The 15,288-nt window shown below is 48.9% G+C and overlaps 1 protein-coding gene across 1 annotated transcript in view; it reads left to right on the forward strand.

Moving 5' to 3' along the window:
- The window catches only part of LOC119399642 (globin), a 151,683-nt gene extending 137,621 nt beyond the window's left edge, over positions 1 to 14,062 (forward strand). The window contains exons 2-3 of the mRNA XM_037666455.2: positions 5,570 to 5,795; positions 7,869 to 14,062. Coding sequence (XP_037522383.1) covers positions 5,570 to 5,795; positions 7,869 to 8,012 — 370 coding nt within the window. The 3' untranslated portion in view covers positions 8,013 to 14,062. The remainder of the gene's footprint in view (positions 1 to 5,569; positions 5,796 to 7,868) is intronic.
- The last annotated feature ends 1,226 nt before the right edge of the window (positions 14,063 to 15,288 follow it).

Here is a 15,288-nt window from a genome sequence, read left to right on the forward strand (position 1 = left end):
AAGGGCAGAATGGCATCCCAATTGGTGTGGTCGGCGGCGACGTACATTGACAGCATGTCGCCGAGCGTGCGGTTAAAGCGTTCGGTTAGGCCATTCGTCTGCGGGTGGTAAGCAGTAGTTTTGCGGTGAACAGCATGGCACTCTTTCAGAATGGCTTCCACGACTTCCGATAAGAAGACACGGCCTCGGTCGCTGAGAAGCTCTTGGGGTGGACCGTGACGCAGTATGAATCGGTGTAGTAGGAAGGAGGCAACATCGCGCGCTGTAGCCGCTGGGAGGGCGGCGGTTTCGGCGTATCGCGTTAGATGGTCAACAGCGACGATGGCCCAGCGGTTACCAGCCGAACTCAGAGGAAGTGGTCCATACAAATCGATGCCCAGGCGCCCGAACGGACGGTTAGGGCAAGGTAATGGTTGTAGACCTGCTGGCGACACGTGCGTTGCAGGTTTTCGGCGTTGGCAATCGAGGCAGGAGCGAACGAACTTCTCCACGTAGCGGTACATCCCTCGCCAGAAGTATCGTTGTCGAATGCGGTGGTAAGTTTTGGATACCCCAGAGTGCGCGCATTGCGGGTCGGAGTGGAAGGCCTCGCATATATCAGAACGCAGACTGCTGGGTATCACTAGTAGCCGCTGGCGGCCGTCGGCGTTGTAATTGCGTCGGTGCAGGAGGTCGTCACGAACGGCGAAATGGTGGGCTTGACGACGTAACGCGCGAGTGGATGGTGTTGCCGTCGGATCAGTGAGCAAGTCGATCAGCGAGGTGATCCATTTATCCTTGCGCTGTTCGGTAGCGATGGTGTGAACGCTGATTGAAGCAACAGCTATGTGAGATACTGAGCAGGGGGCATTGTCGTCAGGCAAGGGAGAGCGCGAGAGGGCGTCGGCGTCAGCATGCTGGCGTCCGTTGCGGTACAGCACGCGGATGTCGTAGTCCTGCAGGCGAAGTGCCCAGCGGGCGAGACGGCCTGAGGGATCCTTCAATGACGACAGCCAGCATAGTGCATGATGGTCGGTGACGACATCAAATGGGCGACCATACAAATAAGGTCGAAACTTTGTAAGGGCCCATATCATCGCCAGGCACTCTTTTTCCGTAACTGAGTAATTGGTCTCGGCTCTGGTAAGCGTACGGCTTGCGTATGCCACGACATATTCGGGGAACCCTGGTTTGCGTTGCGCAAGGACGGCGCCGAGGCCTACACCGCTGGCGTCCGTGTGTACCTCCGTAGAGGCCGTAGGGTCGTAGTGACGTAGTATGGGAGGAGACGTCAACAAACGACGGAGCTTTGCGAACGCGTCGTCACACTCGGACGACCACGAATTTAGGGGTCCGTTACTTCCAAGGAGCTTCGTCAGCGGCGATATGATGGTGGCAAAGTTTCGTATGAAGCGTCGAAAGTATGAACACAGTCCGACGATACTGCGCAGTTCTTTGACGGACGTATGTTTGGGAAATTCGGCCACGGCCCGAAGCTTGGCCAGATCGGGAAGGATTCCGTCTTTGGACACGACGTAGCCGAGGATTGTCAGCTGCCGTGCCGCAAATCGGCACTTCTTCAGATTCAGTTGGAGGCCGGCGTTGCTCAAACGTGTCAAAACATGCCGCAGACGTTGGAGATGCGTGGAGAAGTCCGGAGCGAAGACGACGACGTCGTCCAGGTAACACAGGCACGTGTGCCATTTCAAGTTACGCAGAACGGTGTCCATCATGCGCTCGAAGGTCGCGGGCGCATTACACAGACCGAACGGCATGACGTTGAACTCGTACAAGCCGTCGGGCGTGAGGCTGTCTTTGGTCGAGCGTGATCAGCCATGGGTACTTGCCAGTACCCCGAGCGCAAATCGAGAGATGAAAAGAATTCTGCTCCTTGGAGGCTGTCAATCGCGTCGTCGATTCGCGGCAGTGGATAAACATCCTTGCGGGTGACCTTGTTGAGCCGTCGGTAGTCCACACAGAACCGCACAGAACCGTCCTTCTTCGTAACGAGAACAACAGGAGACGCCCATGGGCTGTCGGAGGGCCGAATTACATCGCGTCGAAGCATATCGTCCACTTGCTCGTTAATTACCCGGCGTTCTGTGGGAGACGCGCGATATGGACGTTGCCGCAGTGGTGGTTGGGCTCCAGTGTCGATGCGATGCGTAACAGCGGACGTGCGGCCGAGGGAATTTTGCCCGACATCGAAAGAATGACGAAATTCATCCAACAAGCACAGAAGCTGCGAACGCTGGATCGACGTAAGGTTGTCAGCAATGGAGGGACCAAATACATCAGTAGGTGACGAATCAGACGTGGAAACAGCACTGATGGTGCGGGAACTGGTACAGTGCGAGTCATCGGGTGCGTCCAGAACTTGTGCGTCTTCAACGGGTTCCACTTTGCCGAGACATTCCCCTCGAACCAACGTAACAATGCACGGGGATGGGTTGGTAACAAAAATAGTGGTGCTGCCCTGAGTGACTCGCACGGTCGCAAAAGGTACCAGCAACCCTTTCCTAGTGCAGACGCGGGCAGATGGCGAAAGGAGTGCAGGAGGCCGAGGGATGGCGTCAGCATATGTAGCCGGCACACCCGCCTCAAAGAACGGAGGTCTAGCGGCGGCTTCGGCGTAACTCATTGGGGCAGCCGCAGGAATTACTTGGGGCGTCCTGGCGACAACTTGAGCGTAACTCTGAGGCGCAGGAGCCGGAGGTTGCGGGTGGTACTCAGGCATGACCTCCGCAATTTCCTGCTCAATCGCTCGGCGGAGAGGAGGAAGAAGGGTGGTCGACGGCTGTTGAACGTGCGGCGGGTGGGCAAAGGCGAGGAGGGAGATCTGGCGTGCAATTTCCTCGCGCACGAATGACTTGACTTCTGCCAGCAACGCGGCCTGGTCAGATATTGCCGCCAAGCCAGCAAGCTCTGCGTCGCGTGATGGGGAGCGACGGGTCATCGAACGCTGCCGGCGGAGCTCCTCGTAGCTCTGGCACAGCGTTATGACCTCGGCCACTGTGCCAGGGTTTTTGGCGAGCAGCATGGTGAAGGCATCGTCGTCAATGCCTTTCATTACGTTCCGGATCTTGTCAGACTCAGACATGGTTCCGTTGGCCTTCTTACACAAGTCGAGGACGTCTTCGATATAACTTGTGAACGATTCACCGGCCTGCTGAGATCGCTCACGTAAGCGCTGTTCGGCTTGCAGCTTACGAACTGCTGGGCGGCCAAAAACGCTGATGACGGCGGTCTTGAAGTCGGCCCAAGTCGCAAAATCGGACGCGTGGTTGTTGTACCACAAGCTTGCTACGCCCGCGAGGTAGAACACCAAGTTGCTTAACTTGCGTTCTTCGTCCCATTTGTTGGGGATGCTGACGCGCTCGTAAATTGCGAGCCAGTCCTCCACGTCGGTGCTATCGGCGCCAGTGAAGATAGGTGGGTCGCGTATACGGGGGACACCGGGACATGTGCTCGTTGCGAGAGGAGGCGTTTGTTGGGCGGCGTCTTGAGGCATGGTAGATGGCAAGGTACGGGATCATCCCGGCCGCGGCGGTCGCATTTCGATGGAGGCGAAATGGTAGAGGCCCGTGTACTTAGATTTAGGTGCACGTTAAAGAACACCAGATGGTCGAAATTTCCGGAGCCCTCCACTACGGCGTCTCTCATAATCATATCGTGGTTTTGGGACGTAAAACCCCAGATATTATTATTAAGGTACGGGATCGGAGCTCCAGGGGCATTGAATGGGAGCAGAGCACTCTCCACCAAATTGTTAAGGTGTTTAATAGACAGCACTCAACGACAATGAGTAATGGCGACAGTCACGGCAAGGCACGAACTCCCTGCGCGAGCGGCGTTCTTTCTTCAAGCAACCAAAGAGGATGACCCACTAGAAGGCGCTGGAGAGGGTAACCCATTACCATGTCCCAAGGCTTCTCTACAACATATATATATATATATATATATATATATATATATATATATATATATATATATATATATATATATATATATATATATATATATATATATATATATATATATATATATATATATATATAATGCGTGTGTGTACGTGTGTTGCGGGGATGCTCATAGCGCCCGCGCGTCGTAGTTAGCTTAGGCGCCGCCGCCTGAGAGTTGGCGCTGTGCTCGCGCGGCGGAGCCAGTGGCGCCGCCTGGCGGGAGCGAGGTTGCGCGGGCGCATGACGGTGAGCACTCGATCTCTTTTCGGACTTGTCATGGCTGTGGACGGTCGAATCTCGCGGGAGGTCCGTGGGCACGTGCGATACCGCGGCTCGTTCCCGCGGACTCCCATGTTTAATCAGACGTCGGCGACGCCGTATGCGTGGTACACTGTGTGCGTTATCTCATCTATGTATTTTATTGGCATGGTTTATATTGTGTTATTTGGCATGTTACTTCAGTTATCTCTTGGATTCGGCTGGCGAACTCGCCGTTATGTAACCCACCACGGTGGTCTAGTCGTTATGGTGCTCGACTGCTGCTGTGGTGCCCGGCCGCGGCGGCCGCATTTTCGGTGGAGGCAAGAGCGTCAGAGGCCCGTGTACTTAGATAGAGGTGCACGTTAAAGAACCTCAGGTGGTCGAAATTTCCGGAGCCATCCACTACAGCGTCACTCATAATCATATCGTGGTTTTGGAACGTTAAACACCAACAATTACTATTATCGCCGTTATGTAAAAGCTGTTAATAAATGTCTATGTGCTCGTTGTGCGACGGCGTGACTGTGTCCGTGTGTTCTATGAGCAGGGCTCAGGTTTTTGAGACCGCACAATATATAAGCACCAGACATTGTCTTTATATTTTCATGTCTTCGCACTGAACAAACTAAATTAGTACTTGGCCGATGAACCTGTCTCTATTGTTAAACAGTCTGTATAACACCGTCAGCATATTTTACAGATGGCTACACCCAATTTCTGCACCTCAATGGATATAGCCACGAGAGATGGTTTTTTTTTTTGTAAGCGTTCGTCCTCCTTGGACGCAACATTCACAAAGGTTTCTTTAATGTGTCATACCTTTTTTTGCCAGGTGACCAGATGCACATGACCATCCAAAATACCACTTATAATTCCAGAGCTTTCCGTTCAGATTTACGAGCTCATACTTGCTATATAGTATCGTGAAATCGCTAAAAGCACGCGAAGAGTATTCTCGTTTCCGGCGTTATTTTCTTCCGGGACACCTGGTACATGCGTTAACCAACGAACAAGTTAAACAGCAAGTGTCACTTACACTGTTAATTTCATTGTTACTTGTTGTATTTTGCAGTTTAATAGTTATTATTGCATAATACAAGCACTGTATATCTAATTTTCCTAATATGTAGACTTCTATTGTGAATTCATGTTGCATTGTGCTTCCCATTAACTATATTGTTGCACAATCAAAAGCATTGTACTGCTCAATTGTACTCGCAATCTTGTTTTTCACGTTTTTTACCACTCCCCTCTGTAATTTACGTTGGCCCTGAGGGTATAATGAATGAATGAATCAATCAATGAATCAATCAATCAATGTGTATGCGCAGATAAGTGAGTTTTTTTTTTTCTTCTGTTACGTGCAGGCTGTTTCAGCGGCACCCCGAGTACCAGAAGCTATTCTCTGGCTTCGCGGAGGTGCCGCCAGAGGCGCTGTCCACCAACCCTCGGCTGGGTGCGCATGCCATGTCCGTGGCGTACGCCATCACGTCGCTGGTGGACAGCCTTGACGACGCCGAGTGCCTGGTGGAGCTGGTGCGCAAGATCGCCATCAGCCACACCCGACGGCCGGTCACCGTCACAAACTTCGAGGTGATCAGCCGCGTGTCACACGTGGTGAATCATGCCTATCATTATCACGTGTTCCCTAACCACTCATTTGGGACTGTATTATTAGCCGCCATGCAACGAAGATTGTCGCCAATATTGTGCAAAGCGTAACCCTTACGTTTTTAATGTCACAAACGCTTTATGCCTCGCAGATATACGCAATTCGTTCGTAACCCGAAAGTACTGAGAATACTACGTCAAAGGAAAGCTAAACCCGAACACTAAATCAGATTATGCTGATTAATTATTGTTTTAAAATCTTAGCCTTGTTAATTTCTTAATAATATGGCGAATCTTGGGAGACAAAATTAATGTCGGAGCTTTATTTTATAAAATTTCGCTCCAGAACGCCAGTGGCGAGGCATGTAGGACCGGATGATAATAACTATATATTTTTATAAATATTGTGCTTCTATACAGAATTTAGTGTTTCTTTTTCGAAGCAGAAACGCGTATGTTGAATTCTGACATTACCAACACATGCGAGAGCGAAATCGGAGGAAGAGGGAGGAACTGAAGAACGTAGGCACCGTTGGCACCGTTGGCACGCGCAACGGAGAGGAGTCCGTTGGCGAGCGTAGAGTGGAGCGTACAGCGGAGCGTATAGTTGCATTTAGAATAGCGATGACAGCTGAATACAGAACCCGTTGGTGGTGGGGAGCGCAGTGCTGACCTAGTTATGTGGCCGAATAGTGATGCACCTCCTTCATTGAGTGCGCAAAAGCGCACTTAAACACGTCTCAGTGGTCTAGTGGTTACGGTGCTCGATTGCTGACCCGAAGGTCACAGGATCGAATCCCCGCCGCGGCGGCCGCATTTCGTGGGAGGCAAAATGCAAGAGTCCCGTGTGCTTACCTTTAGGCGCACGTTAAAGAACCGCAGGCGGTCGAAATTTCCGGAGCCCTCCACTACGGCGTCCCTCATAATCATATCGTGGTTTTTGGATATAAAACTGTGTGTTGTGTGACTTTGCGTGTGCGTGCTTCCCCCCCCCCTCTCCTTCTCTCTATCTTTATATCTCCCCCATCCCTTCCCCCAATGTAGGGTAGCATACCGGTCCTTCTAGACTGGTTAACATCCCTGCCTTTACTTCCTCTCCTGTTCCGAATTCCTTCCAGCAATTACCCTTAATTACAGCACTCTACATATGTACTATCGCAATGAACAGAAACGCGAACCGCGGAAAATGTGGTTTTCGGCACATTCCAACTCCGACGTGCCTCGGCTGTCACTGGGCGAATCTGTGCTTTCAGCCGGCGTCACCGTAGCGCTATAATCTTGCTCCGGCTAAGCTCCGGCTGGCGCTATATCGCACCGTATGTGCTTATCATCCGCCAGTCATGCCTGACACTCGGAACACACGTGCGGTGCGATAGCGCCAGCCAGAGCAAGATTAAAGCGCTACGGTGACGCCGGCTGAAAGCACAGATTCGCCCAGCGACAGTCACGGCATATGGGAGTTTGGTGGGGCCCCGCACGGGGGCCTTGTTTACAATGAAGCAATTAAAGAACCTTTCATTCTTCATTCTTTCATTTTCAGGTTCTTTCATTGCTTCATGGTGAACAAGGCCCCCGGGGAGCCGAAACGTCTGTTGTTTTAAAGTTCTTTTTGGTCGGCGTCTTCCTTTTACCTTTGACCATCCACAACTTTTCCTTCCGTTTCTGACGTAGTTGGCAGGCTCTCGCAGTTCATGATTCAAACACTTGCCAGTTCGGCCCACGTAACAAGCACCACAGCTCAAAGTGATTCGTCTTCGACGTTTCAGCGTATTTTGTCCTCCTTCCGCGATTCACCACCTCGACAAGTCGCACTTGTGTACTCCATATATCAAGCGTTACGTCGCGAGAACCTGTTCGGAGGACATCTCCTTGTCCCCTAAACTTGACCCTCGTAAGCGAGGTCGGAAGCTGCCCCACCTGCCCTCGTCATCCCGCAACTCACGCCTATGTAGTGACGTCATAGTGGGGAGAATTGTATTCCAAAGATGAAAGAAATGCTGACGATGTGTTGCCAGATGTCTCGGTCTCACCGTGCTCTTTCCCTCTCTCCCTCAGCACACGATGGTCGTGATCGTGGACACGCTGAAGGAGCGGTTAGGAAGCAAGATGACGCCGGCCGCCGTGGCGGCGTGGGAGAAGACCCTCAGGCTGGTGGTCACCGTCACCGCAGACGTCTACAAGGACGCCCGCAAGAACTAGGCTTCTGCTGCTGCTCCCTCCTATCGGCTCGCGTGCCGAGGACACGCCGCGAAGAGGAGCATGCGACGGTCTCTTTGTATACACACTGCTTCAAGCGCGAGCAGGCGACGCCTTCTTCTTGGTTGAGAGGACTCTTCGTCGGCGGAGAAGCGTTACGTCGTGTGGTTATACGCTTAACGTGTTCGGGCGTGCTTTACTAGGACGTTTGTATGTCGTCCCCGCTGGAAATAACACGCGTGGATCAGTTAGTCAAATGGTGCCGCTATCTGTGCTCGCTCGCTGTGCCGAATCTTTATAGGCACCTCTATACACTTGAATGAAAGCAAATTAGGCAGCGGTACGCGATGATTTTGTCGGGTCTGAGGAACAGCTTACTTTTTTCGGGGCCGGCAGGCGTGTTTTGAATTCTACCGCAGCTATGACACGCGGGAGGAAGAGGAGGAAAAAAAGGCGGGCATATAGACACGGAATATTGCGACGTGAATGGTGACGTGAAGAGCACGGATATCGTACGTTTTATAGAGGTGCTCGCTTCCATCATCGTTGACGACGGCTACGTGTTCTTGTAGCGGCTGTTTTCGTGCGTTCAACTTTATTGGAGCTATATCATCAATGTAACTGAAAGATACAGTGGCAAACAGGGGCGTAGCCAAGGGGTGGGTTGGGGGGTTCAAACCCCCCCCCCCCCGAATTTTTCAGTTTTGCTTGCGTATATATACACGCACACATACAAACGCACGCACGAACATATATAAAGTATGGTTGAACCCCCCCCCCCCCGAAAAAAATTTCTGGCTACGCCCCTGGTGGCAAATGTACACAAAACTTCAACAACGTGTGCTGTGTTCTGCGTGCTACAACACTACACCTGTATACGCATCAACTTGTGTTCCTGTAAAGCTTGCTTCGCTTGACATCGACATGACAAGACCAGTGGTACGTTATCGGAACGTTCATATTCGCGCTGATATCATTACCGCTATTTCGTCTCAAGAGCACCGCGGTTACCTTTATAACGTGTATATGAGCACCTTTATTAATGTTACCTCGATCGCTCGCATAGTTTCGGTTTAGTGAAAATTCTGCCCCAACATGCCTCCTTATGCAGGTTGAAGGGCGCAGCAGTTTCGTTTATTTATTTCATCTTCGAATGTTAATCTGAAAACTAATGCTCTGGCAAAACCTGATGCCGGTGTAAGAACTTCAGAACGACTACGCAACGAAAAAACACAAGACGACAAAGAAGACACACCCAGCGTTGGGTGTTGCCCTGGGTGTGTCTTCTTTGTCGTCCGAGTTTTTAGATGCGAAGCATCTCTTGCTCGGGGGTATGTCCCGCGGCATGTTAGTCCGCACTCACACTACGCATGCGCAACTCTCCTCCTTCCCTCTCTCCAACAGCTGCGCCTTACTCTCTCCACTTCTCTCCCAGCAGCTGCTTGCGCTTCTCCTGCGTTCTCGCTTCTGCTCTCGCGGCGCATGAGCTACTCTCCTCCTCTAGTCTCCTCTCCTTCAAGTGGTAGAGCGCTGCGCGCGTTCTTGCTTCGGTGGACTCCTCTGAAATGCGGCTCGGCATGCCGAAATTCTCTCCTGCGCAGCGCCGCGATGAGCGCCAGCGCATGCGCGTCCCCTCCCCCCCTCTGTCCTCTCCTACGCTGCCTCCCTCTCGCGCGCCTGTAGACCGCGTTCCCCGCTCGCCCTGCGAGAATTAACGGCCAGGCTAAAGGGAAGACACGACGCGCGTAGGGTTCCTCTTCGCGTTCCACGACGCGAGGTCGGTAGCATGGCCAACGAACGCCAACGGAACGAGATCGTGCAAGTGCTCGGGCTTCGCATCGCCTCATGGTCCCCTTTCGCGGAAGATGGTGTAATTTTTTTTCCTTGCGCAGCCGTTGTGAGGCTATGAATTACCAACTTGCCCAAAACGCTGCTCGGTGTAAGAACCAGCACCTAGGACAACAAAGACAGAGAAAGACACGACGCTACGAATGTTCTCGCTCTGGCCTGTCCGTTCTCTGGTTCCCTGTTTACAATGGAACACTTTGCTACAGTATACGTAGTACACGTCGCGTAAGTCAGTTGTCTCAAACGGCCTTCGTGGCTGGTGTTCGAGTGTGTGCGCATTTTGTCGCACTAGAAGGACAGATTTAACGAACTACAAGTGCATACAAGCACATTTGAATATACAGTGCCCGATGCACGGAAGTTGCCCTGCAAGAAAGTGCTCTTTTGCCATGACACTTTTGCTTCTAACAAAGGGAATCCACGTCAGATGTACGTTTCTTAACTCTCTTGTTTTTTTTTTTTTCTTTCGACACACAGCATGACATATGCAATGCAGTCATCACGATTCACGTGCTGTTCGAGCAAACAACAGTATTACCTGCAAGACTATTTCCGTAATGCTTCGATGCGGTTTTATTGTCATCAAATCCTCCGAATTGGGGCAACGACCGTTTAAAAGTGTATGAGGTCGTCGTTTTGTCAATCCATCTATCTGTCCAAGGGTGTACAAAGCAAGCTACAAAGGTCGTGACAACAGCTCTCGCTCGATGAAAAAGACACGTTGACAGAAATGTCTATAACAAAAACGGCGTGGTGATGGGGGCAGTTTGGTTACAAATTTACCATATGTGTCACTTTCTTAACGTCTGTTGTTACTTATTTCAATGGCATGCTTTGCTTCGGCGACGTCTCGACATTTTTTTCGCCATCGCCAAGTATAAACAAGTTTATCGAAAATATACGCGCTGTTTTGACATTTTCGCCAAATTGTCTCATGATAGATCATTTGACGGCTGTATAATCAATGTGCAATAAAGCGTTCCGCTTGGCGCGCACTTTCTCAGCGCTCTGACACATGATAATTGACGAGACGTTCTTCAAGTGGTTACATATGCTCTGAACATGAAAACGACACTCGTAAAACGTTTGGGAGGGTTTCCCCGTAAGCTCCGCTCATGCTAACGCTGTAAGCTTTGCGTAAATCTTCGGACGAACTTGAGATGTCGACGGGAACACAAAGATGTGTGCCGCACGGGGACCGGTTACGCATGTCTTGCTGTCGTCCCGACAAAAGTTAATTAGTGCTTTTGGTATCTATTCGTACAGTATTGTAGACCGCGAAAAGCTTGCACTGAAAGGTATCAAACGCCAGCAAAGACTGCATGCACTTGTAATCTGAGCTTTAAAAGCAATGCGCGATTCCCGAGTTCAGGTTCGGTAATAGTGCATGGATATTGTGCACGTCATCCGCTATTTTTCAGAAACACAATGTTATTATTCCAGCGATTATAGTGACCTGTACGCAAAATCCCTGGAGACAAGTCTTTCAATAACAAAAATTAATAAAACCTTGTGTCATCCACTTAAGGTACTGCTATTTTTGCCCCCGATTAACATGCCTGTGAAGCGTTAAAAAAGACGTGAGCTATGTCACATGAATATTTCATTTATTTTAAAGGTAGTATGCACCAACGACCTTACCTTTCAACTCTTCTTGCCACAGTCAAAGAAGTAGTAGCGGTCGGATGGTGGCCTGTTCGGGTGTTGCTTCAAACAGCGTCTACGGTCTTGTACCTAACCGTGGTTCATAATTCCGCTAAGCCTATCTTAGCAGCCGTTTTGTCTTGGCTACACGGAGATAGACTTCTGCTTGCGGCCATGCAACATAAAATCCTTCTCACGCATGAAAAGTGAAACAAACATAAATATGAACAGATACACGAAGTCTCGCTTGCGTGAACACTTGCGGTCAGCCGATGAGTTCCAGCTGTTGATTAATTCCCTGCGAGATTGACTTTGAGACATTTGTGTCATTTTAAGGATACTTCGCTGGTGTGCGATATCCGATATATTAAAGAAGGCATCCATGACGCGTGAAAAACTGTCCGGCTTTTCAGTCGAAACAAAGTACGAGACATCTTCTTTCGAAGTGTGAGCTAGGTTTTCGTTTCCGCTTCGACGCCACCGCCGCCTAGCGGACGGTAGCACAGACGAGGGCGCCGACGAAACGAAGAAAACCAAACGTACACATCATGCAGACGACGAAGACCAAAGTTAAAGGGATCAATTTTTCTTTCGTTTTCTCAATTCTCGCACTCCCGCTGTCCAGACTTAATGGCGTTATTAGCCACAGCCGGGTGGGAAAGCAAGCACATGGCCGCGGACGGAGAACTAATTTGCTACGCGACGCCATGCGTGAACTCTAACAGCTGGCACAGAAATATCGCAAGACGAAAGAACCGAGAGACAGTCTCTTACAAAAACCGCACGCGCAGGGTCTATCGAAGATACGTTCGTCCGGCTTTCCACCGTCATTTTCTTCGTGCTAACGAATCCGTGAAAGATTTAATTATTTCCGCTGAGGCTGGCGCTCTTTGTTTTCATCCCGCATATGGTATCTGCCCATCCGAGTATGTGACCATCCGCTTTTTATACGACCCTTTTTATTTCCTTTTTTGTTCCTGTCTGTAATGTCAGTTTCAGCCAACTGTGTTAAAAGTTACGTTTGGCGCGGCAGACTTCTTTGTGCATTCTAACTAACCAAGTGTCTCTTTATCTTTCTGTAAAAACCCGATTTATTATGTAACAAGTTCCCTACGGGCAAAAATTTAACATTTATTTCATGCATGCGGGCTCGTGCAGCCGTGGTGAGTTTCGAGGCGTACAGAACATCAGAGTGATGAGTTGCCGCATGTCAGGGTAGATGGCTATTCTCAACGAGAGCAGTAATGCGAAAAATGAGCATTTGCAATTAATCGTATTTCAATAAATCACCATAAGGTGCCGGTGTGCCTGCGCCACTACTGCCGCCCCCGGAATAAGGGGTATACTGGTTTATTGTCTAAACGCTCTGCGTATACGCTTTCAGCAAAAAAGAAAAAAAACAACATAATTCAGGGACTTCGCAGTCTGCTGCCTCCAAGGCCACTGTGACAGTCAGTACACGTGTTTGTACGCGGAAGTGTGCGGTGTTTGGTCACGGTAATAAATGACGTCACTGCGGGGACGCTTTTGACGTCGCGGCTACGAGACGCTCGTGAAACATTTGGCGTGCACCTAGCGGTTGCATCCGACACTGTGGCGTACCATGGACACAAGGTTTCTTACGAGTATTACAAACTCTGCTACCACGATGTGACATAAAACTGTCATGGTATACACTCAAACCTCATTATAACAGAGTCACATCTGCCACGAAAATAACTTCGTTATATCCGGAAATTCGTTATAAACATTTATTTGTAACACTGTATTTATGGCAAGACTATTCTTTATTTACTTCGTTATAACCAATAATTTGTTATATCCGTGTTCGTTATATCGCGGTTTGAGTCTACACTGTTAACGTTATCATGAACAGGGGCTACACAGTAAACACTGTAGCAACACTGGCGCGCTTATTCTCGCAATATGGCAAGGAGAAACATACAAGATCGTGTAGTGTTGAACATGCTACGAGGCTTTTTTTTTCTCCTCTCACATTTGGATCAAAATGCACCGAACCGGAATTTTCGCATTTTGTATGTAAATGTCTGGGGCCAACAGCTAGCACACACAACGCGAACCAGTTCGTGCTGCAACCATTCTGTACGCAGAGACAAAGTTCGTATACCATCGGCAAACTTTTTCCCGAATGCTTGTTTAGTGTGTGCACGTGACCACTGCTTTGGAAACAACCTGCGACAGCGGGCCATTTAATATTACGCAGCTTAGGATTTAGACGACAATCCGAAAAGACCAGAAAAGACCCCCATCATTATGTGTCTGGTTTTTTTTTGTCTGTTTGTTTGTGAAGCTGTCACTACTAACGGCTTCTCTGGGGCATTAATGAGTACAAATTAGGCACATGTTGTTTTGTTGAGCGTAATACGCACTTCGTTTGTCGCGCTTTTATTGTTGTTTGGTTTTGTGCTTACACCTGCTACGTTTAATAACCCCACAAAAAAAAAAGAGAAAAGGAAATGCATGTTGTATAAATTTTTCAAGACCTGTCTATACATAAAACTGCTCTATACTTGAAATAAATTAATGTTTTTGAAGAAACGTCTCGTGTGTCCAAGTTCTTATTTTGTCTACTGCAGTTACCGCTCACGACGAGTGAAATTTGCGAAAAGAAGTTTACGGCCTGGAATTCATTTGAGAACACGTCCGAGATGTTCCTGATTGGACTTACAAGACCAATCCGTGAGGTGTTATGTTTGATCTATATCTGCGAAGAACGAAGATTTTCGCAACTGATAAACGGACATGCTGAACAGATGTTCCCCATATGTAACACATCGATACTTGAAGCGTAAACTATGCCCTCTGTAGAGCTGTGATGTCATATTCACACAGTATATATGGATCGTGTTCCGCGAGACTGGCGCACATGAGTGGCAGTCCAGAATATCAAGCTCTTTTGGACAGTGTTTGCTATACCGAACATCCGTACGCAGCAAGATGCGTGACAGACGCAACGGAATAGAGCATCTTCTGCGCAAAAATGTTCACATGCGCATGTAAGATTACTCGTTTTGCGAGACCTTCCACAAGGCACTAGTTGAATATTAACGAATGTTTGAAAGGTAAATTGTATCAGAAATTACATAATGCAGATGTGTACATATGAACATACGAGTACAGACATGGAAGTTCCAAGTTACATGCACTCTGAACGAGAAAAAGTAATTCTGTCAAAGGAAAACTGAAAAACAAAGCCTCTGAAAGGGCAGCTGCTTAAGCCCCATATGCAACACCTCGATACTTGAAACGTAAACATGAAAAGCTTTTACGGCATACAGTAGAAGATATGTGATGAAATCTATAGGAAGCAAAATACTCGAGACATCCTGGAATTTACCGGAGAAGTGTCATCCAAGTAAATAGCTTTCGTTGTTTATTTGTTTAACATATTTGATATATTTGTTCTTGCTTCGACCAAGGACGAGTAAATGAGATGTTGCTTTTTTTTAATGTTTTACGAAGAATCGAAATTTCAAATGTGTATCTGCGTGTGAAGTCTGCAAAAGACGTCGATGTTGGACTTGGACATCCGGAGTTGGACATTTGTGGTTTACTGGGATCAGTTAATATTGCGAGCCCGATGCTCGCTGTACTGAAGCCTTGCAGCAGAGATGGCAAAATTGAAAAAGTAATCAGTAACTTTCTTGAAGTTACTCCTCTTGAAGTAATTCATTACATTATACTAAATTACCAGCCCACAAATTCCACTGCATGACGTCTCATTCCAGCAAACAGTGATTTCATTACTGTCAAGTCTGCTCTGCAG

Source organism: Rhipicephalus sanguineus, chromosome 7, assembly GCF_013339695.2.
Source record: "Rhipicephalus sanguineus isolate Rsan-2018 chromosome 7, BIME_Rsan_1.4, whole genome shotgun sequence".
NCBI lineage: Eukaryota > Metazoa > Arthropoda > Arachnida > Ixodida > Ixodidae > Rhipicephalus > Rhipicephalus sanguineus.